At 57.1% G+C, this 27298-nt stretch overlaps 2 protein-coding genes across 6 annotated transcripts; one reads left to right on the top strand and one right to left on the bottom strand.

The window, feature by feature from the left end:
- The first annotated feature begins 1079 nt into the window (after positions 1-1079).
- On the top strand, positions 1080-14784 carry Ercc2 (ERCC excision repair 2, TFIIH core complex helicase subunit). Of its 2 annotated transcripts, XM_021642148.2 has the most exons (23): positions 1080-1174; positions 1390-1489; positions 4151-4228; positions 4303-4365; positions 4500-4613; positions 5769-5885; positions 5975-6091; positions 6431-6554; positions 6645-6741; positions 6827-6960; positions 7056-7224; positions 7674-7792; positions 9355-9424; positions 9497-9566; positions 9650-9751; positions 10829-10892; positions 11233-11354; positions 12248-12340; positions 12427-12499; positions 12672-12742; positions 12832-12975; positions 13089-13232; positions 13431-14784. In XM_021642148.2, exons 1-23 carry the CDS (start codon positions 1170-1172, stop codon positions 13521-13523), a joined length of 2283 nt encoding a protein of 760 aa, XP_021497823.1. In that variant the 5' UTR covers positions 1080-1169; the 3' UTR covers positions 13524-14784. The 2 variants fall into 2 exon arrangements, with proteins under 2 accessions (XP_021497823.1, XP_060224440.1); XM_060368457.1 differs by having other exon boundaries at positions 1139-1489.
- Positions 13592-21902, bottom strand: Klc3 (kinesin light chain 3). Of its 4 annotated transcripts, none has more exons than XM_060368481.1 (13): positions 21822-21902; positions 17811-18076; positions 16875-17105; positions 16452-16521; positions 15933-16152; positions 15536-15623; positions 15354-15455; positions 14885-15058; positions 14458-14548; positions 14330-14370; positions 14147-14253; positions 13953-14016; positions 13592-13789 (listed from the first exon to the last, which is right to left on the bottom strand). In XM_060368481.1, exons 2-13 carry the CDS (start codon positions 18066-18068, stop codon positions 13718-13720), a joined length of 1518 nt encoding a protein of 505 aa, XP_060224464.1. In that variant the 5' UTR covers positions 18069-18076; positions 21822-21902; the 3' UTR covers positions 13592-13717. The 4 variants fall into 4 exon arrangements, with proteins under 4 accessions (XP_060224464.1, XP_021497826.1, XP_021497825.1 ...); XM_021642151.2 differs by lacking the exon at positions 21822-21902 and adding an exon at positions 18304-18440; XM_021642150.1 differs by having other exon boundaries at positions 14330-14548.
- Between the last annotated feature and the right edge of the window lie 5396 nt (positions 21903-27298).

The raw sequence follows: 27298 nt of genomic DNA, 5'->3' as shown, positions 1-27298 counted from the left end.
TTTTAAATATACATATTTATTATTGGTGGTTGGTTGGCTTTTTCATCTCATTTATTTGTTTGTTTGCTTTTCTGACAAGGTCTCATATAGCCTAGACCAGCCTTGAGCTCGCTAAGTACCAAGGGTACTGCCTCTACTCCAGAGTGCTGGCGTTACTGGAGGGCACCACCACACTCTTCATAGATGTTTTCTTGAGACAGGGTTTCACTCAATAGCCCAGCATGGCCTCCAATTTGCAGTCCTCCTGCCTCAGTCTCCTAAATCCTTAGATTACAGATAGGAGTCCCACATCTGGATTTTAATTAATTAATTGATCTTTTAAAGATTTATTTTTATGGCTTTAAAAAAGTGTATGTGTGCATTTGAGTGAAGGTCTCCTGGGAAGCCAGAGGTACGGGATCCCCCGGAGCTAGCCTTAAAGGCAATTGTAAGCTGCCTGATGCAGGCGATGGGAACCGAACCTCAGTCCTCTCCAAGATCAGAAAGTGTTCTTAACCGCCAAGCGCTCCCTCCAGCTCCTTAATTAATGAATTTCTAGAGTAGGGGCTCAATAAACGGGAGGGGCTGTTTTATAGGGTTTTTTTTTAATTTATTAATTTTTATGTACACTGGTGTTTTGACTGCACATATATCTGTATGAGGGTGTTGGATCTTCTGGAACAGAAATTACAGACAGTTGTGAGCTGCCATGTGGGTGCTGGAGATTGAACCCAGGTCCTCCTGAAGAGCAGCTGAGCCGTCCCTCCAGCCCTGTTTTATAGGTTTCTTAAGTCTAGACACCGGTCTTTTATAAGTACATGTTTGTCTGGTACAACTACGCTATTATAAGTGAAGGGCTCCGAAAGGCCTCCACTTTCTCTGATATTTTCTCTTAAACCCTAGTCACCACTTGGACAACCGGAACGGAACCGTTTGTCAATGAACTCCATCGATTCTCTCGGCTCTCTCCCACATTCTGTTTGCAGTCCTCGGTGATCCTTAGCGATGCCTCGGGCACCGCCTCTCCCCAGAGTCCGCCCTCTGGCCTCCATGCGCACGCGCCAGTTTTCTGATTGGAGGAGTGACGGGGAGATTCAGCCAATGGCGTCTCGAGGGAGGTGTAGCTCTCGGGGCACGCCCCCTCGTTGAATATTCAGGAGGCGGGAGAGTGGACGCCACGGCCAGCCGCCATGAAGTGAGCGGGGGGACCGCGGACTGCGGTCTGTGCTGCGGTGGGCGATGGGGCGGTCGGTGGGCGTCGCCGGGGCCTGGAAGCGGCCCAGAGAGGCTGCGGAGTCCCGCCCGGGTGGCTTCGGGGTCCGCGGCGGGGAGCCGCCGAGGGGGCGGGCGGGCGGCGCGGAGGCCGGGGCGGCCCGAGAGCACGGGGCACCGACGCTTCGCCGCCGCCAGGCTCAATGTGGACGGGCTGCTGGTCTACTTCCCGTACGACTACATCTACCCGGAGCAGTTCTCCTACATGCTGGAGCTCAAGCGCACGCTGGACGCTAAGGTGGGTTTTGAGGCCGCGGACGGCCGCTCTCTGCGCTCTGTTGGCTCCCGCTGCCTGACGACCTGGTCGAGGCCCGGGCAAGTCCCAGCACCCAGGCAGGAGCGTCGCTGCGAGTTTGGAAACCAGCCTGGGCTAGACCATGAGACCTTGTCTCAGCAACAACAAAGTAAATAGGATTGGGAGTGTAGCTCAGTTGGTAGCGTGCTTGCCTGGCTAGCATGAAAGAAGCTCTGGGTTCCATCCCGGCACCACATAAACTGAATGTGACAGGGATTCCAGTAGCGGGGAGACTGAGGAAGGATTGCTCGACTTTGAAGGCCACCCTGTATTTCACAGTGAGTCCAGGCTAGCTATATAGGGAGACTCTGTTTTTAAAAAGATTTAAATAATATGGGAAGGGAGGGCTGTGCCTCAGCCGGCAGAATGCTTGCCTAGCATGCTCGAATCCCAACTGTGGACTAACCCGGCATGAGATGATGCATGCCTGTAACGTCAGCCCTGGGGAAGCTGAGACAGGAGGATCACTGGGAGTTTGCAGCCAGTCTAGTTAAGTTCCAAGCTAGCCAGGGCTCTATATATATAGCGAGGCCTTCTTTAAAAATATAATAATAGAGGCTGGTGAGATGGCTCAGAAGGTGAAGAAGGACTTGCTGTGCACGTGTGAAGGTTGCTTCCAGGACCCATGTAAAGGTGGGGGAGAAAACCACCTCCATACAGTCGTCTTATGACCTTGACATGTGTACCCACAAACACACATCATGAACACACACACCTTATAATAGTAACCACAGGATTTGATAACCACTACAAGGCCGAGTGTCTAAAGCCCAGTCTTAGGGGCATAGAGACTTTGCAGTCGGCTGGATTTAAAGCCTGGGTCTGTGGGTTTCCAGCGGTGCACTGGCAGGCACACCATTTAACCTCATGCCAGTTTCCACCCCTGTGAAGGGAAGCTCTGCTTTTTTAGGAAGGGGCACTGGGGGTGCAGTGTGGTCGGTGCTTGAACCAGGCTGTGTTTCCAGCACCATGTAAAAACAGGCCTGTTCGCTCCAGTAATCCTAACACTCAGGAAGTGGAGGATCAAAAATTCAAATTCATCCTCGGGGACAGTAGTGTATAGGGGCCAGGCACGGTGGGGCGTGCATTTAATTACGGCACTGCAGGAACAGGAAGAGCTCTGTGACTTGGTCTACAGCCCGAGCTACACAGGCTTGAACCAGCATGCTGGACAAGTAAACACACCTCCAGCTACGTCCCAGCCCACTTTGTACCCTTAGGAGACAGGGCCTCCCTGCAGACTCTGCAGTCCAGGCCAGTGGACACTGATCTTAGCAATCCTCCTGCCTTGGGTTCCTGTCTTGGAGGAGGAGTTGGAGTTGGTGGTGGCCATCCTGGGGTACATGAGCTGCTTTAGAAAACACTGCAGAGGTGGCTCAGTGGTTAAGAAGCTTGCTGCTCTTCCAGAGAACCCTCGCTCCATTCCCACAGCCATCTGCAGCTTCAGCTCCATGGGATCCTGCTTCCTCTTCCGGCTTCTGCAGGCACCTGCATACCCTAGCATACATATATACACATATAAATTAACTTTTTTAAAGGTGGAGCTAGTGAGTGCCTTCCTAGGTTGTTGTGAGAACTGTGCCATTTCACACATGAAAGGTGACTGTTTGCAACTCAGGGTAATTGTGTGTGTGTGTGTATGTATGCACACTAGGAATTAAGCCAACATTCTGGAAGGGTTCAGTAGATAGGGGTCAGAGGACAACTTTGTGGAGTTGGTTCTTTCCTTTCACTTTTGTTTTGTTTTTTTGAGACGGGTTCTCTATGTAGCCTGGTTGTCCTGGAATTCCTCTGTAGACAGGCTGGCCTTGAACTCACAAAAAACCTGCCTGCCTCTGCCTTCTGAGTGCTGGGACTACAGGTGTGCCACACCACCGTCTGGCTTCCTTTCACTTTTATGTAGGTTCTAGGGATCCTGGAGCCAATCATGTTTACCTGCTACGCTATCTCGAAAGCCCTGAACACAAACTTACTTTTAAGCGGTTTTTTAAAATTATAGTATGTGTATATGTGCTGTGGTGTGCATGTGCATGTGGAAGGCAGAGAGCAACTTCTGGGAGGCAGTTTTTGTTTTCTCCTTCCATGTATGTCATGGGGATTGAACTCAGGTGATCAGCTTGACCATAGGTGCCTTTACCCACTAAGCCATCTCACTGGCCACGATTCTGTTAGTCCTCACACTCTTGCTCTGAGCAAGGCCTACCAGAGCCACCTAAAAGCAAGGTTGCTGTGGCCCAGAGAGGTAAAAGTTCCTGCCATCTACTGATCAGTAAGAGGGACACAGAAATAGGCTTCAGCCTATAATCCCAGTGCTCAGGAGGTGGAGGAGGCAGGAGGATTGCCAGAAGTTCAAAGCCAGCCAGAGGTGCATAGCAAGAACTAGGTTTGCTAGGCTGTATAGCAAGATCCTTTGGCGGGTGGAAATTAAGAATGAAAAATAAAAAACTCCACCAAAAAGGAGAAACAAAGATTGTCATTCCTGGGGCCCTGATGATGGTTCCCCTGCTGTGTGTGTTGTCTTGCTGTTCCCAGGGAGGGTCCCCAGAGTTTATGTTGATGAGGTTCTCAGAGCCTTGTCATGTCTCTTCTGTGTCCAACTTTCAGGGTCATGGAGTCCTGGAGATGCCCTCAGGCACCGGGAAGACAGTGTCCCTACTGGCCTTGATTGTGGCCTACCAGCGGGTGAGTGGGCTCTTGGGTTACCGGAATGAGAGGGGGAGGGGCTGGATAGGGCTGAGGTCACTTGTCATCCACAGGCTTATCCACTGGAAGTGACTAAACTTATCTACTGCTCACGGACCGTGCCAGAGATTGAGAAGGTGGGCACTGCGGACACGCCCCTTGTTCTGTCCCCTTCCCCTGGGCCTCGGTGGCCCCCAGTTGCTGCCCTCACTAGCCTGGCAGGCAGGGGCTTGTCCTGAGGTCCCTACCCAACGCTCCCTCGTCCGAGCAGGTCATAGAAGAACTTCGAAAGCTGCTCAGTTTCTACGAGCAACAGGAGGGTGAGAAGCTGCCATTCTTAGGACTGGCTCTGAGCTCGAGAAAGAACCTGTGCATTCATCCAGAGGTGAGACCCGAGCCTTGCCCTCACCTTCAGGCTACCCAGTACAAGCCCCAGAGTCAACCCTTTGTCAGTGTCAGGTGACCACGAATGGAACTCCCTTTTAGTCATTAGAAGACCTGTGCCAAGATCAGAAACTGCTGGCATGCCAACACGGTGCCTCAGAATTTCGCATTTGACCTTATAGAACAGGTCAAAGCCTAAATGGTAGCTCAGAAGTATTGGTTATTTTGGTACACATGCAATATAAGTTAATTCATGGCAGCCTCGGGTCCCATCTGACAGTTTCCATTATGGGTATGCAGCTATTCCAAAACCCACACACATCTGGGACCCAAAACGCCACTGAGCCAAGTGCTTTCAGAGAAGGCCTACTCAGTGGGTTTTTGTTTCCTGTTTGTTTGTTTTAGAGAGAAATTTAGGCTTTTGGTTTTATAATTCTTTTTTGAGTTTCTGTGCATTAGTGTTTCGACTGCATGTATGTCTGTGTGCGTGTTGGATCCCCTGAAATAGGAGTTACAGTTGTGAGCCACCTCGTGGTTGCTGGGAATTGAACCCAGGTCCTCTGGAAGAGCAGTCAGTGCTCTTAATCGCTCAGCCCCCAGGCTTTTTTATCTTTTAAAAATGTACATGTTGTTTGTGTGTATGTGTATGTTGTGGAGACGTACATTCCAGGGCACACATGTGGAGGTTAGAGGACAGTGTGTGGGAATCTGTCTTCTTTCACTGTGGATCCTGGGGCTTGAACTCAGATTGTCAGGCGTGGTGGCCCACACCTTACACTGTGATATGGATTGCCGCTGGGGCTTTGGGTGTGCTGGCAAGCACTCTACCTACATTTGAGATATGCCCCTAGCTCCTCTTCACACGTTACTGTGAGATAGGGCCTTGGTAGGTTGCCCAGGCTGGCCTGAGCCTGCAGTCTGCCTGCGTCTGCTGCCCAAGTAACTGGGATTGCAGGCATGTGCCTCCATGCCCAGCTCTAGTTGTAGTGTGATCTTAGTAATGCTCCGAAGCTGACACCCATGCAGGAAGTCCTTCTAACAAATGGAGAAACGGGAAGTTCCCAGTGCGCCCAGAACCCGGTGGACATGCTACTCCTGGTGTTAGGAGACCCAGGTGTGCACCGCCTCTGCTTGAAGTTGCCCCCTGACCCCCCAGGTGACACCACTGCGCTTTGGGAAGGATGTGGACGGGAAGTGTCACAGCCTCACAGCGTCCTACGTGCGGGCACAGTACCATCAGGATGCCAGCCTGCCTCACTGCCGCTTCTATGAGGTACAGGGGAGGGCCCAGGCCAGGGAGGGGGACCAGGGCCGTGCTGCTGCAGCTTTCCCTAACTCGGCTACCCTCTGGCCTTGCCCCAGGAATTTGACGCCCATGGACGCCAGGTGCCCCTCCCGATGGGCATCTACAACTTGGATGACCTGAAGGCCCTGGGGCAGCGGCAGGGCTGGTGCCCCTACTTCCTGGCTCGATATTCGGTGAAGAGCTGTTTTGTTTTCTTATGCGTTAGAATCTCACCTGTAGCGCAGGCTGGCCTCAAACTTGGAATAGCCCTGCCTCAGGTTCCCAGCTTTTAGGGTTGTAGGCGTGAGCCATCATGCCCATCCTTCTGTCGGCCCATCTGTCTGCTTGCATCCGTGCTCTGTTGTATCTTTGTTGACCTGGTTGGTCCCTGGGCTGTCTGTCTCCATCCTGTCACCTCTATTTGGGCCTCGAGTGGGTAGTCCTGTCTTGTCTTTCCGTCCGTCTGCTCTGCCCGTGTCACCTCTGTGGACCTGGGAAGGCGTGGTGTGGCAACCTTTTCTCCATGTGCCCAGATCCTGCATGCCAACGTGGTGGTTTACAGCTACCACTACCTCCTGGACCCCAAGATCGCGGACCTGGTGTCCAAAGAGCTGGCCCGCAAGGCTGTTGTGGTCTTCGATGAAGCCCACAACATCGGTGAGGAGGGTGCCAGGGTGCGTAGACAGCAGCAGCCCCTGCCCTCCCCACCTGGGCCTGGCTAAGCCCGCTCTTTTCCCTCCCCCCCAGACAATGTCTGCATCGACTCCATGAGTGTCAACCTCACCCGCAGGACTCTGGACCGTTGTCAGGGCAACCTAGACACCCTGCAGAAGGCGGTGCTCAGGTACCCTCTCTGCCCCTTGTGCTTCGAGTGTCTTAGTGTGTGCCCTGACACCTGCCCCACTCAGCCCCTCCCGTGTCCCCATCAGGATCAAGGAGACAGACGAGCAGCGGCTGCGTGAAGAGTACCGGCGCCTGGTGGAGGGGCTGCGGGAGGCCAGTGTGGCCCGGGAGACGGACGCCCACCTGGCCAACCCCGTGCTGCCCGACGAGGTGCTGAAGGGTGAGTGTGCCCCTCTCTTTCCCGTCCCTGCCCTCCCCTCTCCACCCCTGCCCTCCCCCTGGACCCACTGACCTGCTGACTCTGTCTCCCTGTAGAGGCGGTGCCGGGCTCCATCCGTACTGCTGAGCACTTCCTGGGCTTCCTGCGGCGCTTGCTGGAGTACGTCAAGTGGCGGCTGCGTGTGCAGCACGTGGTGCAGGAGAGCCCGCCTGCCTTCCTGAGCGGCCTGGCCCAGCGTGTGTGCATCCAGCGCAAGCCCCTCAGGTGTGGCCCGAAGCAGGGCCGGGGGTCGGTAAGGGGGTCTGGACCAGACAGGTCAGGTAGAAGGAGCCCATGGGGCTGTGGGGGGGTTGCCCTTGATGCTGAGTGTTGCAGGCCTACCTGGTACTTCTGCAGCCGTGTGTGTGTGTGTGTGTGTGTGTGTGTGTGTGTAGGGTGGGGTTGCATGTGACAGTGTTTGAGCCTGGGGTCTGTGACGCTGGCTGTGGGGCTGTTTGGTAGAAGCTGAGTGGCTGTTGGCCATGAGTGTTGACAAGATTTTGCATGTGAGCAGTGAGCCTAGGCGCTGTGTGCGCTCCGGCCTGGAATGGTCACTCTGAGTGTCTCACACAGCTCAGGGGAAGGCTGGTCTCCAACAATGCCCAGGCTCCCCGGGGAAACAAGGCCCAGGGCCGGGCCTGTTGTTTCCCACTCCTGAGCTCATCTCTTCTCAGGTTCTGCGCTGAGCGCCTCCGCTCCCTGCTACACACCCTGGAGATCGCTGACCTGACTGACTTCTCCCCACTCACGCTCCTTGCTAACTTCGCCACTCTCGTCAGCACATATGCCAAGGGTGAGCTTGCCTCTCTTGCCTCTGCTGGGCAGCAGCATCAGGTGGGGTACTAGCAAGGCTTGGGAATTCGAGCTGTTTTGAAGGCCTTGGGGAGACGAACAAAGTCCCTGAGTGCTGAAGCCTCGCGTTGAGTCATGTGTTCCAAGCTCCTGGCTCCAGAGCGGAGAGAGTACGTGTGCAGGGGTGACACCGACCACAGGAATGCTGCGGGGTCCCCTCCCCTTCAGCGCAGTGCGGAGTCCTTGTGTAGCTGAGGACAGTGGGGAGCCATGGCTGGTCTGGGCAAGGGATGTACTTGGTGAGACTGTTGCTTTCGAGGCTCGTCTAGCAGGGAGAGGGGACAGGAAAGGGCGCTTCGGGAGAGCTGTGGGGTGTAGAAGGGAGGGATGGGGGTATAGGCTGGTGCACAGATGCCTGCCCTGCAGGAGGGCATTGTGGAGGCTATTGCTTAGGTCCATCTGTTGTGTCTCCATCCTTGTGTTGTGACAACCCCCACGCCCTGCAGCTTTACAGAGTTTTCAGGCTTATCCCTGGGGATTACTACTGTAGCCAGGAAACCAGGTCAGCTGGCACCCTGTGGCTGGGTCGGCCTCGGAAGTGGGGTCTCCCAGCAGCCCCACCCCAGGGCTGTTGGCAGCTGGCCGCTTCCTTCTGCTTTTATCGCTCACCGAGCCCTTTCTCCTGGCCTTTGTTGTTCTCATTCCTCTCCCCCCCCCCCACCCCCCCAGGACATCACAGTCATTTAAACCTCCTTCCCTGGGCCTCCTGTCACTTGCCTGGCACCTTTAGCTCTCAGAAAGTCCCACCTGCCCACCTGTGCTAGGCCTGCCCCCTCCTTTATGCCAGCTGCATCTGAGCATCGCTCTCTGGAGAGCTGTCTGCCCCGGTACTAGGTGGGACTCAAGCTGTGTTGGTCACTGCTGTGTCCTTGACAAGGACTGAACACATTATACCTGATCATTTCTTGCCAAGTAGAACAGAATCTGTGAATGTATTCATTTATTCAGTCAACAAATGGGCCAGGCCCAGCACTGTGGAAGCAACAGGATGTGAAAACAGCTTCATCTTCCCAGGAGTCACAGCCTGGAGGAGAATTAGGAGCAAAGATAATTCCAGAAGGTGACACCAGAAAGTGTGGCGGGCTGCAAGGAGCCTCCTGGTGTGCCTCTGGGGCAGAGACTCAGACAACCAAGTGGGCCCTGAGGGATGACTCACACAGCAGCTGGGAGCAAGGGGTGGCGCAGGCCCGCTCTGTGCCATAGAAGGAGTGGAGACTAGCCAGCTTGGGGTTCTACAGTCTCTCCTGCTGCTGTGGGGAGCAGGTAGCAGAGTTGCCTGAGGCAGGCTGGGCCTGGCCTACCTGCAGGACCCCGAGGCAAAGCCACGGCTCCTCTGCTCCTGCACGAGAGCGTTTGCACAGCCAGCCGTGCAGAGGTGGGCAGGCTGGGGCTGGTTGGCATTCTGCTGCCTGGTTCTGCAATGAGATGGGGCATGTCTGGGTGAGGCACCAGGTAAGCGTGGTAATGGCCACCATGAGACTCAGCAGCCTCCCCTTCCACCAGGCTTCACCATTATCATCGAGCCCTTTGACGACAGGACCCCCACCATCACCAACCCCATCCTGCACTTCAGGTGAGCTGCAGCGTGTGGATGGGACCGGCTGCGCCCCACCCCAGCCTGTGTGACCAGTGTGCTTCCCCACAGCTGTATGGATGCCTCCTTGGCCATCAAGCCTGTGTTTGAACGCTTCCAGTCCGTCATCATCACCTCTGGGGTGAGGCCTCTGTGCTGTTCCTTCATGGGGGTCCTGGTCCCTGTCCTGTCCTACTGAGGTCTCCCTTTCTGCCCCTGCTGCAGACGCTGTCCCCACTGGACATCTACCCCAAGATCCTGGACTTCCACCCCGTCACAATGGCAACCTTCACCATGACGTTGGCCCGAGTCTGCCTCTGCCCAATGGTGAGGGAGTAAGACGGGGGACACCAGGACACCAGCCTCCTGGCTTCCACCCAGTCAGCCGGCTGCTCAGCCGAGGCGCCAGCTTGCTGGGTGGTGCCTGTATGGGAGGGCCGCTTCCCAGTGACCTGGGCCATAGTGCATAGACGTGTGCAGAGCGGAGGCTGGTGAGGCGCAGGCCTGGGCAGGTGGAGTTTGGTCACCATCTTGGTCAGGGTGGCTCTGCCATGTGTCGCCCAGCTGGGACTCGGGTAATGAGCCTCCTTTTCTGAAGCCTGGGCAGAACTACCCCCTTAGCCTCTGCTTTGCAGTTCAGAGCCCTGCAGCTTCCTCAGCTTGTCCCCAGCCTCCACGGTCTGTGGGCAGCACACAGCCAAGGGTGGCTGGAATGCTGCCTGGCACAAGATCAGAAACCCCTTAAACCTCATGGGGTGTGTGTGACCCGATTGCATGCTTGTGGAGCATAAACTGTAGAGGGCCGTGCCAGAGGGTGGGCCGCCTGCAGGCCTCCTGCCTCTGGAGCAGGGTTCCACTGTTTTCAGAACTGTGGCTTTTCTGGAACATTGTCTCTGACCACCCGCTGGCACGGTGGCCCGGGAGGGCTGCTAGTGGAGTGTGTGCTGTGGGGTGACCTGGGTCTGGAACCTAAACCTGGAGTGGGGGCCTGCTGAGAAGCCCAGAGGGCCCTTCCCCGGGGCTGGTTGCTGTGTGGTGTAGGCATTTGTCCAAGCAGTGCCGATCGTGGGCTTGGGCCATCTAATCACTCTCCATAAGGCTTTCCTGAGCTCAGGCCTTATGCGGTACAGGACTTGCCTCGCATGCACTGGGCCCTGGTTCCATGCCCAGGTGTCCATAGACAGGTATGGTGATACCGACTGCAACCTCAGAACTCAGCAAATGGGGCAGGGGTACCCAGGATCACCTTGGCTACACAGAACTTCAAGAGGTGGGGGATGAATAGCCTCAGGGCGGCTCCTGGTCTCAAGACCAGCCGAGGCTACATGAGATGCCTTCTCAAGAAAGGGCATTTGACTGTCAGTCAAGTGTTGTGCCACATTGCCCTCACCCTGGCTCTTCCAGATCATTGGCCGTGGTAATGACCAGGTGGCCATCAGCTCCAAATTTGAGACAAGAGAAGATATTGGTGAGTCAGCCGTGGGCTTGGTTGAGATGGGTCTCAGGTGGCCTAGGGCCTGCTGCCATAGCAAGTCCCCAGCCTCTGTGGCTAGCACAGGCCTCCTTCCCACCCTCTGTGAGCCCACTGCCTCTTGGGGATCTGAAGCACCAGGCATGTCACTGGCCTCAGGGCCACTTAGGACATTGGAACACAGAGCCACTTCATGTCTCGTGCTGTCATGTGTCCTTGATGAAGCTTGGGGCGGGAAACAGCCCTCTAATATGGGAAGATGAACTGGGGATACGGGTAGGTGGCCTCACCGGGAGCCAGGAGAGGATCCTTTCTCTAACCTCCCCACTCTCCCTAGCTGTAATCCGAAACTATGGCAACCTCCTGCTAGAGATGTCTGCTGTGGTCCCCGACGGCATTGTGGCCTTCTTTACCAGCTACCAATACATGGAAAGCACCGTGGCCTCCTGGTATGAACAGGTACGCCTGGCCACCACTGCCCACTCAATCCTGCTTCACCCCATTTCCACTGTGACACATCACAGGGCTGTGGGGCTAACAGCGCCCTGCCCCATCCCCACCAGTGGGGACCACCCCACCTTTGTGGCTCATGTGCTGTGCAGCTCTTGGGGTTCCTGCAGACTACATCCCCAGCATGCAGGCTGGTGCTAGGGCATCCAGTGCTGAGCTTCCGGTTCTGAAAAGTCAGGCTGGACCAGAACTCTGGCTCCAGGAGCTCTCATACATGTTTGGATGAGGCCATGGGGTTCTGGTGCCACATGGGGGTGCAGGGCTGTTGGCTTTCTGTCCTGTGTCTGCACTAAGCCCAGCTCTCGGGCCGAAGCTGGAAAGGCACCGTAGAGTACAGACTAGGCAAGGTACCAGTCTGGACTGCCCCGGTGAGGGGCCGCGGCGTTAATTAAGTAGTAGAGCAGTTGATCCCCCAAGGCCACAGAGCCCGAGACCCATCTGAACTCCGAGACAGAGTGTCAGAGTTTATGTTCTCCAAATCAGTTCCCATACCTAGCATTTTCAGTAGAGCTTGTGCACTGGCTGGCACAGGGAACCCCAGTCGCTGCCTCTGGAGCCTGGGTCTGTCCTGCTGGGCTGCCTGACGTGGTGAGTCCTCACTCACCACTGCAGTGACAGACCTGATCTCAGGGCAACCCGGTTGGTCCTGCTGGAAGTATGCTCAGGCCCTCCAACAGTCACTGGCCACTGTGGGCCCCGTGTCCAACCTTGTTGGGTGATAGCGGGCTCCACATGATGAGGCTGGATAGCTGGGGGCCCAGAGAAGGATCTCTATGGGAGGCACTGAAATAGGAGTGTTTGGCCCTGTGTGGCCTGTGCCCTGACCTCCCTGCCATCCCCAGGGCATCCTTGAGAACATCCAGAGGAACAAGCTGCTCTTCATTGAGACCCAGGATGGGGCTGAGACCAGTGTGGCCCTGGAGAAGTACCAAGAGGTGGGTGCCTGGAACAGGTGGGGAAATGCCAACCGCCAGCAGGTGAGTGGGAGAGGGCTGAGGAGTGACTGCCTCCGCCTCCCTAGGCCTGCGAGAACGGCCGAGGGGCCATTCTGCTCTCAGTGGCTCGGGGCAAAGTGTCAGAAGGGATTGACTTTGGTGAGTAGACCTGGCTCTTAGCCCAGTGGCCTGCTCTCCCTGCCGTCGCTGCTCCCTTGGGGACCACTGGCCACACACAGGGATCTGTCCCCTTTCCCTCCCCTGGGGCAGCCCTAAGCATACAGCACCGCAGCAGCCCGGGTGCACTGAAAACCTGCTGTCCTGTCCGCAGTGCACCACTATGGGCGGGCCGTGATCATGTTTGGCGTCCCCTATGTCTACACCCAGAGCCGAATTCTCAAGGTGAGCGGGGAGAGCCGTGGTGTCAGGAGGGAGGATCCTGGGGGAAGGGGGAAGGGCAAGATCTCCATCTTGGCCTCCTCATCCCCCAGGCCCGCCTGGAGTACCTGAGGGACCAGTTCCAGATCCGAGAGAATGACTTCCTCACTTTCGATGCCATGCGCCACGCAGCCCAGTGTGTGGGGCGCGCCATCAGGGGCAAGACAGACTACGGCCTCATGGTCTTTGCTGACAAGGTGGGCTCAGGGCCTCTGGTCCCGCCAGCTGACTGGGCCCCACTCCTCCACAGGGTCCAGGGTGGTGGGCTCCAACCTGGGGTTTGACGTCCTCCCCTCCCTGCTCCTCACAGCGGTTTGCTCGGGCCGACAAGCGTGGGAAGCTGCCTCGATGGATCCAGGAGCACCTGACCGACTCCAACCTCAACCTGACGGTGGACGAGGGCGTGCAGGTGGCCAAGTACTTCCTGCGGCAGATGGCGCAGCCCTTCCACCGGGTGAGCCCTGGCTGCGCGCCCTTCTCCCTCCTCTCAGGTGCAGTCTTCCTGGCCGCCTCAGGGCCCCCAGAGCCAGGAAGTGAGGGAGTGGACAGCTCAGGGGCAGCTGAGAGCCCAGTGCCCTCTTCCTCCCTGTCTGCACTCCGCGTCATGTGGGGTGTGTGGCTGACACCTGTCCTTCACCTCTGTCCCCTGTAGGAGGATCAGCTGGGCCTGTCGCTGCTCAGTCTGGAGCAGCTGCAGTCAGAGGAGACGCTACGGCGGATTGAGCAGATCGCACAGCAACTCTGAACGCAGGACTGCGGCATGGTGCCTGTGGCTCCCTGGAAGGTCCCGGGGCCCACAGGCAAACACCCAGCGCCAGTGTACAGCCTTTAATTGCAGGGAGGCTAGCAGGACCCCGATCCGCAGGTGCAGCGCAGGCAAGGCGCAGGGGGACCACCCGCCACCCTTCCCTGAGAAGCTGGCCACTGCAGCTGGTCCACTTAGCGCGGGCTCAAATCCTGCGTGCTGGCGCTGAGGGTCCGAGGGGCGTCACTCAGGTGCCGAGTTGAGAGCTGGGGACAGGCACAGGAGTGGTTGGAGTTCTTTTCCAGTTGACCCTGGGGCCATCTCCTGCCCGACCCACTAACTGGCTCTTGAGTCCGCAGGAGAAAGCCCCACCTTTCCTGTCTCACTGAGCCTGCCAGCAGCACCCTACTCTGTCACCGGCCCCCTCACCTGCGTACTGGCCGCCCTGGGACCATCCACGTTCAGCATATTAAGGGACATGGCTCTCTTCATCCTTCAGAGGAGGCCAAGGAGACAGGAGTGAGTCAGGGAAGGACTACAGTGCCCTGGCTGACCAGTGTCACAGAGAGAGATGCCACAGAAGGTACATGACAGACAGACCACTGACCTCGCCCAGCACTCACCCTGCAGCCCCTGCCATGCCCTGGCCTCGGAGGCGGGAGACCAGCTTCTCACTTCCACGCCGGATAGACTCTCGGAGCTTGGAGAAGGAGCTGCTCCTACGTAGGACCTAGGGAGGGAGGCACAGTGACATGTGGGGGCCACATACCAGGCCCAACAAGGACCTGGAGGTGGAGCCTGCTTACTTGCTGCTGTGCTTCGCCGGCTGTGCCTGCAGGGGGCGCTCCTGTGGGAGAGAAGGGCCATGAAGGTGGGCCTGATGGACACCACACAGGAGGGTGGGCAGGAGGGAGTAGGGGGTCGGTCAGCTCACCCAGTGGGGCAGGCAGGGCCTCCTGGCTGAGGATCTCCTTGTACAGCTCCTCTGCCTGCTGGTACTTGTTCTGCTTCAGGTAGGCTGTGGCCTGCAGGGAGGGCCGGGGCAGGGTGTGGGCCTCTTGTTGAGACCTGGGAACTTCTCAGACCTGCCTGCCTTCCCCAGCGTCCTGCCTCAGCTTACTACAGTGCAGAGCGCTATCCCGAAGGCCAGACCGCTTGCCACTGAGTCCCACCTCTGTGCCTCTGTCTCCCACCTCAGTGGGTGAAGGGTTAGCGGGCGCCCACCATGACCACAATAAAGCCTGGCATGGGATTCTGTGAACTGGGGTTTGCTTCTGTTTTTTTGTACTGAGGAACCTGCAGGAGCCTGAGGCCTCTTCCCTACCCACAGTTCCTCAGGACAAGCTCTGCCCATGCCTCACCAGATTGTTCTTGGTCTTGGCCACGTTGGGGTCATGTGGTCCTCCCAGGGCCTCATAGATGCTCAGGGCCCGGGCGTAGTGCCGCTCCACGTCCTGAAACTTGCCTTGGTTCTGGCACAACAAGGCCAGGTTGTTGAGCTGCTTAGCCACGTCAGGGTGGTCAGCACCCAGGACCTGGGGTGCACATAAGCCATCTGTCACACAGGGTGGCCCTTGCCATGCCACTGTTGTGCCAAGGTCACGGGCTGGGAATGTAGGCCCAGAGTGGAAGCCACACTGGGTATGGGGATTAGTGAGGCCAGGGGTCAGCTTAGAGGTATGAGGTAGTCAGGGCGGGAATGTAAGCTCATCAAGGTGGTGGGCACGGTGCTCCAGGCTCAAGTAAGGGGAACTTGCCACCAAATTCCAAGGTGCACCAGGTATTATGGCCTGAGGTAGCAGTGACGGGGCAAAGGGCTGGGCGCAGCACCTTCTCCCGGATCTCCAGGGCACGCTGGCACAGGGGCTCTGCCTCCCGGTAACGCCCACGTTTTCCATAGAGCACAGCCAGGTTGTTGAGGGTGGCAGCCACCTGCAAGGGGGTCAGTTGGCAGAGGAGAGGGCCCTGCAGCCCAGTCCACCTACCCCACCATCCCTTCCCGAACTGCTCACCGCGGGGTGTTCAGGACCTAGAGTCTGCTCCCGGATCTGCAGGGCGTCCTCAAGAAGGTCTGTGGCCTCTTTGTACTTGTTCTGGTCCCTGCAGGACAGGGATGGAAGGCTGGGGTCATGGGCTGGACTGAGCCAGGAAACAGCAGCAGCCTTAAGGGGTCCCCTTGTCGGCCCACACCTCCCAGGCCTCCAGCTCCGGGTCCCCACACCGCCAACTCTGTCAAGCATCAGGTCTAGGTCCCTTACCCACCCCGGCGCCCAAACGATGGACTCTGGCCCTCGCTGCCTTTCTAGGTTCTTTCCATTTTCTTGACCCTCTCATTCTGTTCCCCCCAGGGGCTTTCCCTTGCCACCACTACTGCAGACGGGGCCCCCGCCCAGTCAGCCGCACCCTCACCTATACACGAGGGCCAGGATGTTGAGCATGGTGGCCACATCAGGGTGGCAGTGGCCCGAGCTCCGCTCCAGGTCCTCCAGGGCCTGGCGGCACAGGGGGACCGCCACCTCGTAGCGGCCCTGGCCGGCGTACTGGATCACCAGGTTGTGCAGGGTGCGAAGGCGAGCCGGGATTTCATAGCCACCCTGCTGCGCTGCGGCAGCCCCCGCCGCCTCGGGACCTGGCAGGAGGGTTGCGGACTCACGCGCTGTGGGTGTCAGCCCGCACCCACAGCCACCTTTTGCACCTTGACCTGGTGCTAACAGGAGGCACCAGGATGTCAGGAGTGTTAGGTGCCAGAACTTGCGGCTTCCTACATCCCTGCTAACCAGGGCTACCTGCTGCATCTTCCAGACTCTGTCCTCTCCCATGTGCCAAGGCTCAGAGGCTTTGGTGTCCCTCAGGGCAAGGCTCCTGCCCCAGGCTGTAGCCCCGGGGGGTTACATTCTGATGTGGTGCCCGGGACTCCCACACACGCACCTTTCCTTTCCTCCTCTTCACTGGGGAACAGAGAAGCCAGGCTGTCTCGGCGAGGCGGGGACTCGGGCCTCTGTGGGGAACAGGAAAGAGTAATTCTGAGAATGGCGAGTGTTGGAGGCCAAGGCCCTGAAGCTATGTCAGGCCTGCCAGGGAGCTTTCCGTTGTCTGGGGGCAGGAGCTCGCCATGTACCCCAGGCTGGCCTGGAACTCACAAAGTTCAGCTCAGCTCTGAGTTTGACCAAGGTGTGGGTCAGGAGGAGCCTTAGAGGTTTTGCGGAAGACCTAAGAGCTTGAGGGACCTTTGGGTGTGGGGATTTGGGGATCTTACATGTGCCTGAAGGACTGTGGGGTACTAAGAAAGGCCGAGGGCATCCAGGGCTCTGTGGAGGGCTGTGTGCGCCCTCTTCACCCTGCCCCTGCTACCTGGCTCTCCTCCGGTGGGTCATACTGCCGAAGCTGTCCTAGGAACTGGAGGTGGCTCTTCTCCTCCTCCAGCTGGGCCACAGCCTCCTCACTGGCCCGCAGGCGCCTCTGCGTCTCCTCCAGCTCCTCGCGGAGCCACGTGTTCTCCTGGGCTAGCCTCCGTGCCTGTGCCCGCAGCCTCTGCTTCTCAGCCTCTAACACACCCACGTGTGCAGACAGGGCCAGCAGCACCTGTCAGGCATTGCGACTGAGTAGGACTGGGTGCGCCCACAAACAGCCCCAGCCCAGACACACACACACACACACTCATTCTACACAGGTAACCCCACATCCTGAGGATACCCTACCATGTGGCTCTGATAAAGTTAAGACTTTTCCAGCAACTAAATTTCACCTAAATCAGGCATAGGGTTAATTCCTATTTCATCTATGTAACCCAGCACCTACCTAGAATATCCCCCAACCCTGTGAAGGGCTGGGGTGTGACTCAGCAATAGAGCCCCTGCCTAGAATCCCCTAGTGAGGGGCTGGGGTGTGGCTCAGTGGTAGAGCCCCTGCCTAGAATCCCCCAGTGAGGGGCTGAGGTGTGGCCCAACCATTGAGGGGTGGCTCAATGGTAGTCTCTGCCTACCATGAGTGAAACCCTGGATGTCATTCATAATAACAACCCCAACTCCCTCCAGGACCCTAGGTGCCACAGGAGAATCACATCTGGCACATGCAGAAATCTCATCCCTGATGCTTCCTAGGGATGCAATCTCTGGCCTGCAGTTCCCCCTTCCAGGCCTGGCTCCTTCTGGCCTCTTATACTTCCTCCCTGTACCATGTCCCCCCCATCCCTGGGCCTCCCCCACCACCTGACCCTACACACACACACACCCCTCATCCCCGGTCCTCCTCCCTCCCAGGCTCAGGCTCCCCACCAGCCCCACACACCTGGGCCTCGCCCAGCCCCAGCTCGATGGCCTCCAGTGAGTGGTTCACCACCTGTTGCTTCTCTTCCAGCAGCTCCACACCAGCCACAGGCCCCGGTCCAGCCAGGGCGTCCTCCAAGCGGCCAGCCAGACTATGGTGCTCAGCCCGGAGGGCCTCCAGCCCCTGTACTACCTGCCGCGTCTGCCGCACCAGCTCCTCGGGGTTCAGGCGCTCTGGGCCCAGCCCTGTGCTTCCAGGGGCCACCACCTGCACAGACATGGCTGCTCCTGGGGGCAGTGAGGTTGAGGGAGTCAGCCGCCGGGCCAGGCAGACTCCTCTCTTCACTCCAGCATCTCTCTGTCCTCCTATCCCGGCTAGCTCTCCACCCGAGCCCTTCCCATCCCGGGCAGCCTTCCTCCCAGTCTACCCCGAGGACAACGCTGAACTGTGCCAATGGGCCAGGAGGCCCGACAGCTGCTTCCGGGGCCCCTCCACCCCACTGCCCTCTGCTCACCTGGCCCGGTCCCCCTGCCCAGGTCCCCAGACACCCCGGCTTGGAGCTGCCAGCTGGCTAAGCGCCCTGGGACCCAGGCGCCACCTCCACCAGGCTAGGGGGCGGAGCGTGTGGAGGCGGCAGGCTCCCGGTGAGCTCATTCTGAGGGTGTTTTTGTGAGGAACCAGTCCGGCCACTGGGGGTGGCGGGGCAGAGGGGAGGGATGAGGGATGGAAAGAGAGAAGGAGAGCAAAGGGCTGGAGCCCGGGTGGGGTGAGGGCTTCTGAGAGGGCTGAATGTTGGCTCCTGAGCTTGGCAAGACCTTGAGGGAAGGACTAGGGGTCCCAACCCGGGCGGCCAGGCAGTGGCCATGCGATGCCTGTGAACTGGTGAGGGGTTGGGGGCGTGTTTATTTGTGGGTAACCAAATCAGAGGCTCAGAGGGTGAACCTCACTGACACATACCACTCAAACCCACCTCAGCAAACTTACATAAAACTAACCCTCTCTCTCTCTCTCTCTCTCCCCCCCTCTCCCTCTCCCTCTCTCATTTTTTTATTATTTTTTTAAACAGGGTCTTACTGTGTAGCCCAGGCTGGCTTAGAACTCACAGAAATCCACCTGTGTCTGCCTTCAGAATGCTGGGATGAGGTCATGTGCCACCTGCTAGCCTTTTAAGAGATGTTTTTAATCCGTTTCTTGGGATTGGGCCTCATGTGTCCAGACTGGCCTGGACCCTACTATGTAGCTGAGGAAGACCTTAAACCACATGCACCGCCACACTCCATTTGCGGGGTGCTGGGGTGAACAGGGGTGCGGACATGCTGGGCAAGCACTCCCATCAACCAAGCCCCAGCTCAGGTCCTTCTGAAAGACCCGATGGCAGACAGATTCCCATCCCAGACACAGCTCAACACACGCACTCCCTTCTTTGACACGCCCCTGCACCCTCTCCGAACAAACACCATACATGTATTACCTCATCAGAGATACAACATAATAAAAGAGAAAACAACAACAAAAAAACATGGCATGACACACACCGTCATCATAGAGGTACAGAGCACACCACTCTCTTCTTTTCAGAACACAGCTCAGAGCCAGGTGTGGTAGCACACACCCATACTTCTGGCACTGGAGGTTGAGACAGGGGGATCAATGGGTCCACGAGCTACAAACTCAGAGCACTGGCTGCTCTTCCTGAGGTCCTGAGTTCAATTCCCAGCAACCACATGGTGGCTCCCAACCATCTATAATGAGATCTGATGCCTCAAATAAAAATAAAAATAAAAGAGAACACCTGAGGTCTCAGTAGGTAAGAGCCCTCATTCCTCCTGCACAGTGCCCACATGGTGGCTGCCAACCCCACTCAAGTCCCAGGGATCTGACACCCTCTTCTGGCCTCCATGGGCATGGCACACACACACTGCACATACATGCATGCAGCATGCAGACAAACGCTCATGTACATAAAATAAAAATAAATCTTTCCTGGGCGGTGGTAGCACACACCTGTGGTCCCAGCACTCAGGGCGGCAGAGGCAGGCCTACCACGGTGAGTTCTAGGCCAGCCTGGTCTACAGAGCAATTTCCAGGACAGGCAAGGTAACAAAGAAAAATCCTGTCTCAGAAAAACAAAAACAAAATCTTAAGAGAAAAAAGGCAGATGCTGGAAACAGAGCTAACCAAGCACGGCCAAGGCTCTGGAGTCCATCCCTAGCACCAAAAGAAAACAAAACAAAGTTGAGGGATAGGTGCGTGATGCAAACCTAAGATCTGAGCTCTCGAGAGGCAGAGGATCAGGGTTCAAAGCCATCCTTGGCTAAACCTTCTTGCGGCACCTCAAGTGCTGGTTAGCAGACAGCACCCTTCTAGGGCCTGTTTGTTTGTTTGAGACAGGGTTTCTGTGTGGCCATGGCTGTCCTGGAACTCACTCTGTAGACCAGGCTGGTCTCAAACTCAGTAATCCACCTGTCTCTGCTTCCTGAGTGCTGGGATTAAAGGCGTGTGCCACCACAGCCCGGCTTAAGAAATAATCCTCCGTTATTCAGTGAGTTCTCTCTCTCTCTCTCTCTCTCACACACACACACAAAACCCTACCATACACAGAGACACACAAGTAAGATCCTAGGAGTGTGTGAAGAACCCGGGAAAGCTCCACCTCACAAACCACAGATCTGGTCAGTCTTTTCACCACAGGAGTTCAGGGAGAACCATCCTGACAGCAGCCACCCTGGCCCAGCATGGCCAGCGCCATCCCCTCCTACCCATTGGCACAACCTCAGGCCCAATCAGACCACTGCTCAGCCACAGCCACCTGCCATCAGGCTGTCCCCGGCATTCACGGGGGCCCCCGTGCAAATGCCCACCCCACCTCGCAGAGGTGCCCCCTGCCCCAGCCACAGGTGAGCTTTGCCAGTGCACAGCAGGCATGCAGCGTGCACACACTCACACCACCTAGGCAAACCCCAGCTTGCAGACACAGTCACACACACAACCAGAGAGTCAACAGTCCGTGGCAGTCACGTATCACCGACACAAATCCACACACTCCACCCCCACACAACCCCCACACCCCACCTGATTAGAGATGCCATTGCCTAGCCACACGTGTGACCCAGCCACAGGTACAGCGCTGAGCACAGAGCCAGCATCTCCCGGGCACACGTGTGAAGTACCGTGACAGTCCACATGAAACACACACACACACACACAGGACACTCTGACAAGGTCGTCCGTATTCAGTCTATGCCATCACAGAGCGATACTGTAGTTCTTCTCCCTTTTACACTCATACCCACAACCTAACCCGTTCCCTTTTTCTTTTTTTTTTTTTGGTTTTGGTTTTTCGAGACAGGTTTTTCTCTGTGTAGCCCTGGCTCTCCTGGGACTCACTCTGTAGACCAGGCTCGCCTTGAACTCACAGGTGTGCCTGCCCCTGCCTCCCGAGTGCTGGGATCACAGGTGAGCATCATGATGCCTGGTCTCTATTCGTTTATTTTCCTTTACATAGTTACTGTGTGTGCAGGGACCCACGGGAGGTCAGAGGTGAATTGCAACCGGAGGGACTCCGTCCTCTCCCCCCACCTCGCCGTCCCTCTTTCCTTTCCTCTTCCTTTCTCCCTCTGACACTTTTACCCACAGTCCACCTTCCTTCTGTCTCTCTCCCTGGAGAAAGGGTCTCACTGCGCAGCCCAGGCTGGCCTCCAGCTCCGCTCCTCTTGCCTCAGTTTCCACAGTGTGCCCTGCCTGACACCTCTCTTTTGCACACCCCGGCGGGGGGGACCCTTACCATGCGTGTTTTGCACTCGCAGGCTGCAGCCGGCGACCCCCAGGCTCGGCCTGCCCCTCCCCGCGCCCGCAGAGACCCCGCACCCGACTGCGCGTCACAAGGCCCCGCCCCGCCCGCAGCTGTTTTCCTAGCCGGCCGGAGGCGGGCCCTGCGAGGCCGGTCCGGGACGCCAGGCCCGCGCACCCCTCTCCATCCCCGCCGACCCCTCGGGGACGCCACCGCCGCCGCCGCCGCCCCGCCGCGCCCACCTGGACGCCGCCCGTCCGAACCGCCCGGCGGCGCGCAGACCTCAGCTGCTCCCGCTGCGCCGACGCCGTCCCGGAGGCTCCTGGGGGCGGGGCGGGGCGCGGCCACGCCCCCGCAGGTGCGCAGGCCACGCCCTCGCCGCACCCGGAGAAAACCGCAGTCCCGGAACTTTTGAAAACTTTCTCTGGGGCCTGTCAGGGAGCACAGCGTAGACGGAGACCGACCCCGCATGCTGTCCTCTGACTTCCGTCTGTGCGCAGTCACGCATACAAGACAAATACTTAAAAACGTAACTTAAATCTCTTTTGAAGGGCGGAAAAGATGTCTTACCCGCTCTTGAAGAGGAGCCGGGTTCGATTCCCAGTACCCACCTGTCAGCTCAAGATCATCTGTAACTCCATTTCCAAGAACCATCACTCTCCAGAGCCCCCATAGGCATGGCATGCACTCAGCGCACGGACATAGTAAAGCACCCGGACACCTGAAAAAGATGCAGTCTCCAAAGACCCACGTGGTGTGATAAATACAGCCTCGGAACTTAGCACCACTCTTCCTGGCGGGCAGGACGGTGAGGGCGTCGGCTGCCGTGCTCCACAACCCGAGTTTCATCTCCAGGAGCCACGGGAAGCAAGGATAAAAGTGCCTCCCGAGAAACTGTTCCGGAGTTGTGCAGGAGGAGCCTGAACTCGTGCAGGGAACCTGTGCGCCCACACACGTGCGCACACGCACACATACACACACAAGGGTTTTTTCTAAGGCTGCAGGGACTGCTTTGGTCAACCTGAACGGCGCTGTGAGCTCGCACTGCTGCGGCCGGGACCCAGAGCCCTGGGAATATAGGCGAGGCCATCTACCATGCCGCCATCCCAGCTTCAAATACATAAATATATATAACGTTATTGTGTATTGTTACATATAAATGTTTATTAAGAAAATTAAATATGTACATATATTAATACTCTCCCCCTTCCCCTTGTTTTGGTTTTTCGAGACAGGGTTTCTCTGTGTAGCCTTGGCTGTCCTGGACTCGCTTTGTAGACCAGGCTGGCCTGGAGCTCTCAGAGATCCGCCCCCCTCTTTTTTTGAGACAGGTTCTCATTATGTACCCCAGCATGGCCCCACACTCATGGCGATCCTTGGCTTCCTGAGTGCAGGGACGACAGCCACTGTGTCCTAGTTATCTTTGTTTTATCGGGGCTGGGGGATAAAGTCTACAATGGTCAGGCTGAGCTCAAATTTGCAATCCTCCTGCCTCAGCTTCTTGAACACCTGGGAATACAGGCCCACGCCCCCATGCTGAGCATCCAAGAATCCCTTAGTGTTGGCTCCTGGGTCTATAATATTCTACGGTGGGTGCCTTGTGTCTCTTTTCTGGTCCTCAAGCTGCAAGGCGGCACGATGCAGGCTGACGAATCCGGTTCTACAGTCACGGAAGGTCCCTGCAGTGTGCGATGCCGCCGCCAGAGGGCGCAGCGGGTCCGCGGAGCGCGCATCCTGCAGAGCCCAGGTACTGCCCCCAGGACGCCCTCTGGGGTCCCCTCCTGTGACCCCTCCCCGGCTCGCAGCCCGGTGGGCTCCAGCGTCTTCATCCTGCACGCCGTGCGTCGCTCCACGGGGGACAGGTTCCAGGACTGAAGAGGGCAGCTAAATTTCACGCCGTCGTCTTTGGTCTCCGGACACGAGCCATGGCTCCGCCACACTGGCATCGTGAAGCAGACGGGGGCCGGCGGTGCAGATCCCAGCAGCTGGCTGTGTGAACCCCCTAGGTAGAGAGCAACACCTCCGGCCTCCGGTTCCTCTGTGCAGAACCAGATTCGGAGAACCTGCTTCCGGAGACCGTTGTCATCAGTTCCTCTCCAATGGTCTTTGCGTGGGGTAAGAGGGTTCAGCGGCTAAAGGCGCTTGCCGCCAACCCTGACAATCTGAGTTCGAGCCCTGGCCCATCTGGTGGAAGGCGTGGCCTAAAGGGGCGTTCCCTCGGTTGTGGCTCCGTGTCCAGAGGCAGGAAACTGGCTACTCACAGGTGCCTATGAGAACCTGGTTTCTCAGAGACACACACACAGGCGTAGGCGCACACGGTAGCACCGCTCTGTCGGTTCACACCTAACCTGCAGTCATCTCTACGGGACAGGAGACACAGATTAGGAGCAAGCCTCGAGGAAGGCAGCTACATGCTGCACACCCCAAGCAGGGCCGAGTTTTGGGGTGCTCCTGCAACAGGGCCTGAACCAAATCCTCCACGCAAATGACTTATGCTCCCACCATGCGTGTTATTTGTCCGCACTGTACAGATGAGGACAGTGGTGCCCGGAGAGGTTAGCGACTTCTCTGAGATCACACAGCCAAGGAATCAAAGGTAGGTTCCTGTGCCAGATGAGGAAACTGAGACTCTGAGAGAGGAAACTGCGGAGACGGGCACAGTGGCCAAACCTGTGATCCCAGCACTCTGGCAGGCAGAAGCAGGTGGATCTATGAGTTCGAGGTTAGTCTGGTCTACAAAGTGAGTCCAGGATAGCCAAGATTACACAGAGAAACCCTGTCTCAAACAAACAAACAACAACAAAAAGAGGTTGCAAATGCTTGTAATCCCAGCAACTGGAAGACTGAGATAGGACTGTCTAGGCGTTCCAAGCTAGCCTGGGCTACATGGTAGGAAGACCTCAAAACAACTAACAAATGAAATACAGCATGGTGGTATTTCTCTGGAAGCTGAGGTAGAAGGTCTCAGCTGTGAGGTCTGGGATAGCCTGGGCTAAATAGCGAGACTCTGTACAAAAGAAAAGGGGCCCTTAGAGTCCCTGAGGTCTCCATGACGGAGCCTTGAGGCCTTGGTCCCCAACCTTCTCAAGACTCCTCGGAGCTCCTGACTGAACCACTTCTACCCCCACTAACTGTCAGCCCCAGGACTGAGTGGGCACCATGGCACAGCAGGCGTGGACATGGCAAGTGCCTGGCGGCCCGGGAAGAGACTGAGGACACAGCTTGACTTGCCCAGAGGCTCCCCAAAGCCCTCCCAGCCGCCCTGCACCCCTCTGATTGGCAGCTCTGCCCTTCCCAGCTGCTTGCCCTTGAGCTGGTTCCTTAACCTCTCCGAGCTTCACTGATGAGACTGAGTTACTGTATAGGCGCTGGGAGCAGCACTGAAAGGGTTAAATTAGCTCTATGTTGTTTCTCGGCCTCCACCCAAGGTTAGCTTGACCCTAGAGTACCTGGTTCCCACCCTTAAATACTTTCGGCAGTTGCAATAAGACATAGCAACTGAGGCAGACAGAAAGACAGGGACAGTTGAGGAAACATAAGCTGCTCCTCTTTGTGGTTTGGCCAGGCGCTGATAACCAGCGAGGCCAAAGTGTATTTCATTCCTTTACCCTTTGTCCAGTCATGTAATACCAAGGCTTGGAGGTCCCTGCTTGTGGTTTTCCCACTCAAAACCCTGTCTCCCCAGACCTCAGGGTCACTCTCCCAACCTGCTGTGCAGGTAGGATTGTGACCCAGGCTCAAGCTTGTAATAAAAAGATTTTCTTGCATTTGAATCGGACTCGTGTTCCTGCTGGTCTCTTGGGGGTCTCGTGATCTGGGCATAACAGCACTTACCATCCGCACCTATGCTAGCCTCCTTGCAGTTCATCTTCTTAGGGGCGGACCCTGCCTCTGGCTCATCCCAGGTCACATGATTAGCCCACGCCTGCAAATCATTCTGAGAAGCTGAGTTCCCGCTACATTTGGCGTCTCCAAGACAAGTGACTTAGAGGCACAGAGCTTTCCGATAGCAATCTACATGGAGCCAAAAAGAATGCTGAGGGCCAGCAAGACAGCTCAGTGGGTAAAGGCACCTGCAGCAAAGCCTGACAACCTGAGTTCAAGTCCCAGGACCCTCAGAGTGGAAAAAGAGAACTGACTCCAGAGAATTGTCCCACCCCTACCCCCAGAAATAATAAATAAATAAGTAAATAAACAAATGTGATCTTTTTAATTAAAATAAAGATGAGGGCCAGGCATGGTGGTGCATGCCTTTAATCCCAGTACTTGGGAGGCAGAGGCAGCCTGGTCTACAGAGAGAGTTCCAGGACAGCCAGGGCTACACAGAGAAACCCTGTCTTAAAGGAAGAAAATAACCAAACAGTCCAACACCCCCCAGGGGTTCTGAGGGGCCCAGAGGGTAGAGTGTGCTCTCCAGCAGGCATGTGTCATGGCCAGAGCCTGCCTCTAACCCTCCGTGGCACCTATCCCTCATGTTCCTGTCCCCTGCCCATCAGCATCTTCTTTGCCCACGCTCCTTGGCCATGTCTGTTTGTGCCTACCCTCAGTGCTCTACCTCAGGGCCTTGGCACTGCTCTTCCCTCAGCTTCCTCCCTACACATCCGGCCCTCTCCACTTCAGATGTCGTGCTCCCCCCCTCAGAGGCCTGCCTTGAGTCACCCATCTGTGACCGTGCTCTGATCCCTCTTTCATTTCCTTCAAAGGCCTAGTGACCTGTCCCTCCAGAGGGGACGGGCACCGTGTATCCTGTTTCCCCAGGAAGTGTTCAATAAACCAACGCTTTGGGGGGGTTGTTTTGTTTTTCAAGACAGGGTTTCTCTGTGTAGCCTTGGCTGTCCTGGACTCGCTTTGTAGACCAGGCTGGCCTCGAAGTCATGGAGATCTGCCTGCTTCAGCCTCCCTGAGTGCTGGGATCCCTGAGTGAGTGGCCAGCTGGGCCACCACGCCCGGCTGGCCTCAAACTCTTGAAATCCAGCTCCTTTTAGTTCTTTAGGCATCACCTTCTAAGACCCCCGAAGGAGACCTTTGCCCATATGACTGTGCTGGCAAAGAACAGGGGATGCCAGGGCCAGGATCTGTTTCCCAGAGCAGGGTCCCCCTTATCAGCCAGGGCAGAAATGGGGGAGAATGCAGTGAAGCCAAGCTGGCCACCGCAGGAGGAATCAAGAGAAGGAGCCTCAGGGCGATCCCGAAGAAGGCCTTCTTACGCCCTGCAACCCTGGCTCCTCCTCAGTGCCGTCTCCCTTCCCACAAGTCCCCTGAGGTCCTTGGTCACAGCAGAGATGCAAAAGGCTCCTGTCATAGCTGGTGTCCCGCTCCACTCTGCCCTCCACAGCTTGGGGCCACCCAAGCTGTGGCCCACCTCTCCCTGGGGATGGGAGCCGCCAGCAGGGGTCTAGGCTGCCCATGTAAGGAGGCGAGGCCCAGGACACCCGAGATGCCTAGTTATAATTAACCCAGACACGTGGCCGCCCCCCCAACACCTGCTGCCCGAGCCCCCCCATCCCAGAGCCCTGGGTCTTGGGCTCTGTAGACATGAGGGAGAAGCTTGCTCTAAAAATAGCCCTGTTCCCAGTGGATCCAGGGCGAGGGGCGGGCTGAGGGTGGCCACCATTCCCCCAGCCCTGTTTGCTCTCCTGCAAGTGGTTTTTTGCTTCTGTTACTTTCCCTGTCAATTCCACTGTCGTGGGAGCAGCCAGTGCCGGGGGATCCAGGAGAA

This window comes from Meriones unguiculatus, chromosome 1 (assembly GCF_030254825.1).
Source record: "Meriones unguiculatus strain TT.TT164.6M chromosome 1, Bangor_MerUng_6.1, whole genome shotgun sequence".
Taxonomy (NCBI): Eukaryota; Metazoa; Chordata; class Mammalia; order Rodentia; family Muridae; genus Meriones; species Meriones unguiculatus.
The sequence above is the reverse complement of the archived record's forward strand: the minus strand, read 5'-3'. Positions and strand labels throughout refer to the sequence as shown.

Excerpts from the sequence above, each read along its gene's own strand:
- Klc3 (XM_021642150.1), bottom strand. The coding sequence starts at position 18,068 with ATGTCTGTGCAGGTGGTGGCCCCTGGAAGCACAGGGCTGGGCCCAGAG. Across the intron at positions 16,522-16,874 it reads ACCCACCGGAGGAGAGCCAG|AGGCCCGAGTCCCCGCCTCG; the intron begins GTAGCAGGGGCA and ends TGTTCCCCACAG. Across the intron at positions 15,059-15,353 it reads CCCTGGAGATCCGGGAGAAG|GTCCTGGGTGCTGACCACCC; the intron begins GTGCTGCGCCCA and ends TGTGCACCCCAG.
- Ercc2 (XM_021642148.2), top strand. Across the intron at positions 7,793-9,354 it reads CGTCAGCACATATGCCAAGG|GCTTCACCATTATCATCGAG; the intron begins GTGAGCTTGCCT and ends CCCTTCCACCAG. Across the intron at positions 12,976-13,088 it reads TCATGGTCTTTGCTGACAAG|CGGTTTGCTCGGGCCGACAA; the intron begins GTGGGCTCAGGG and ends TGCTCCTCACAG.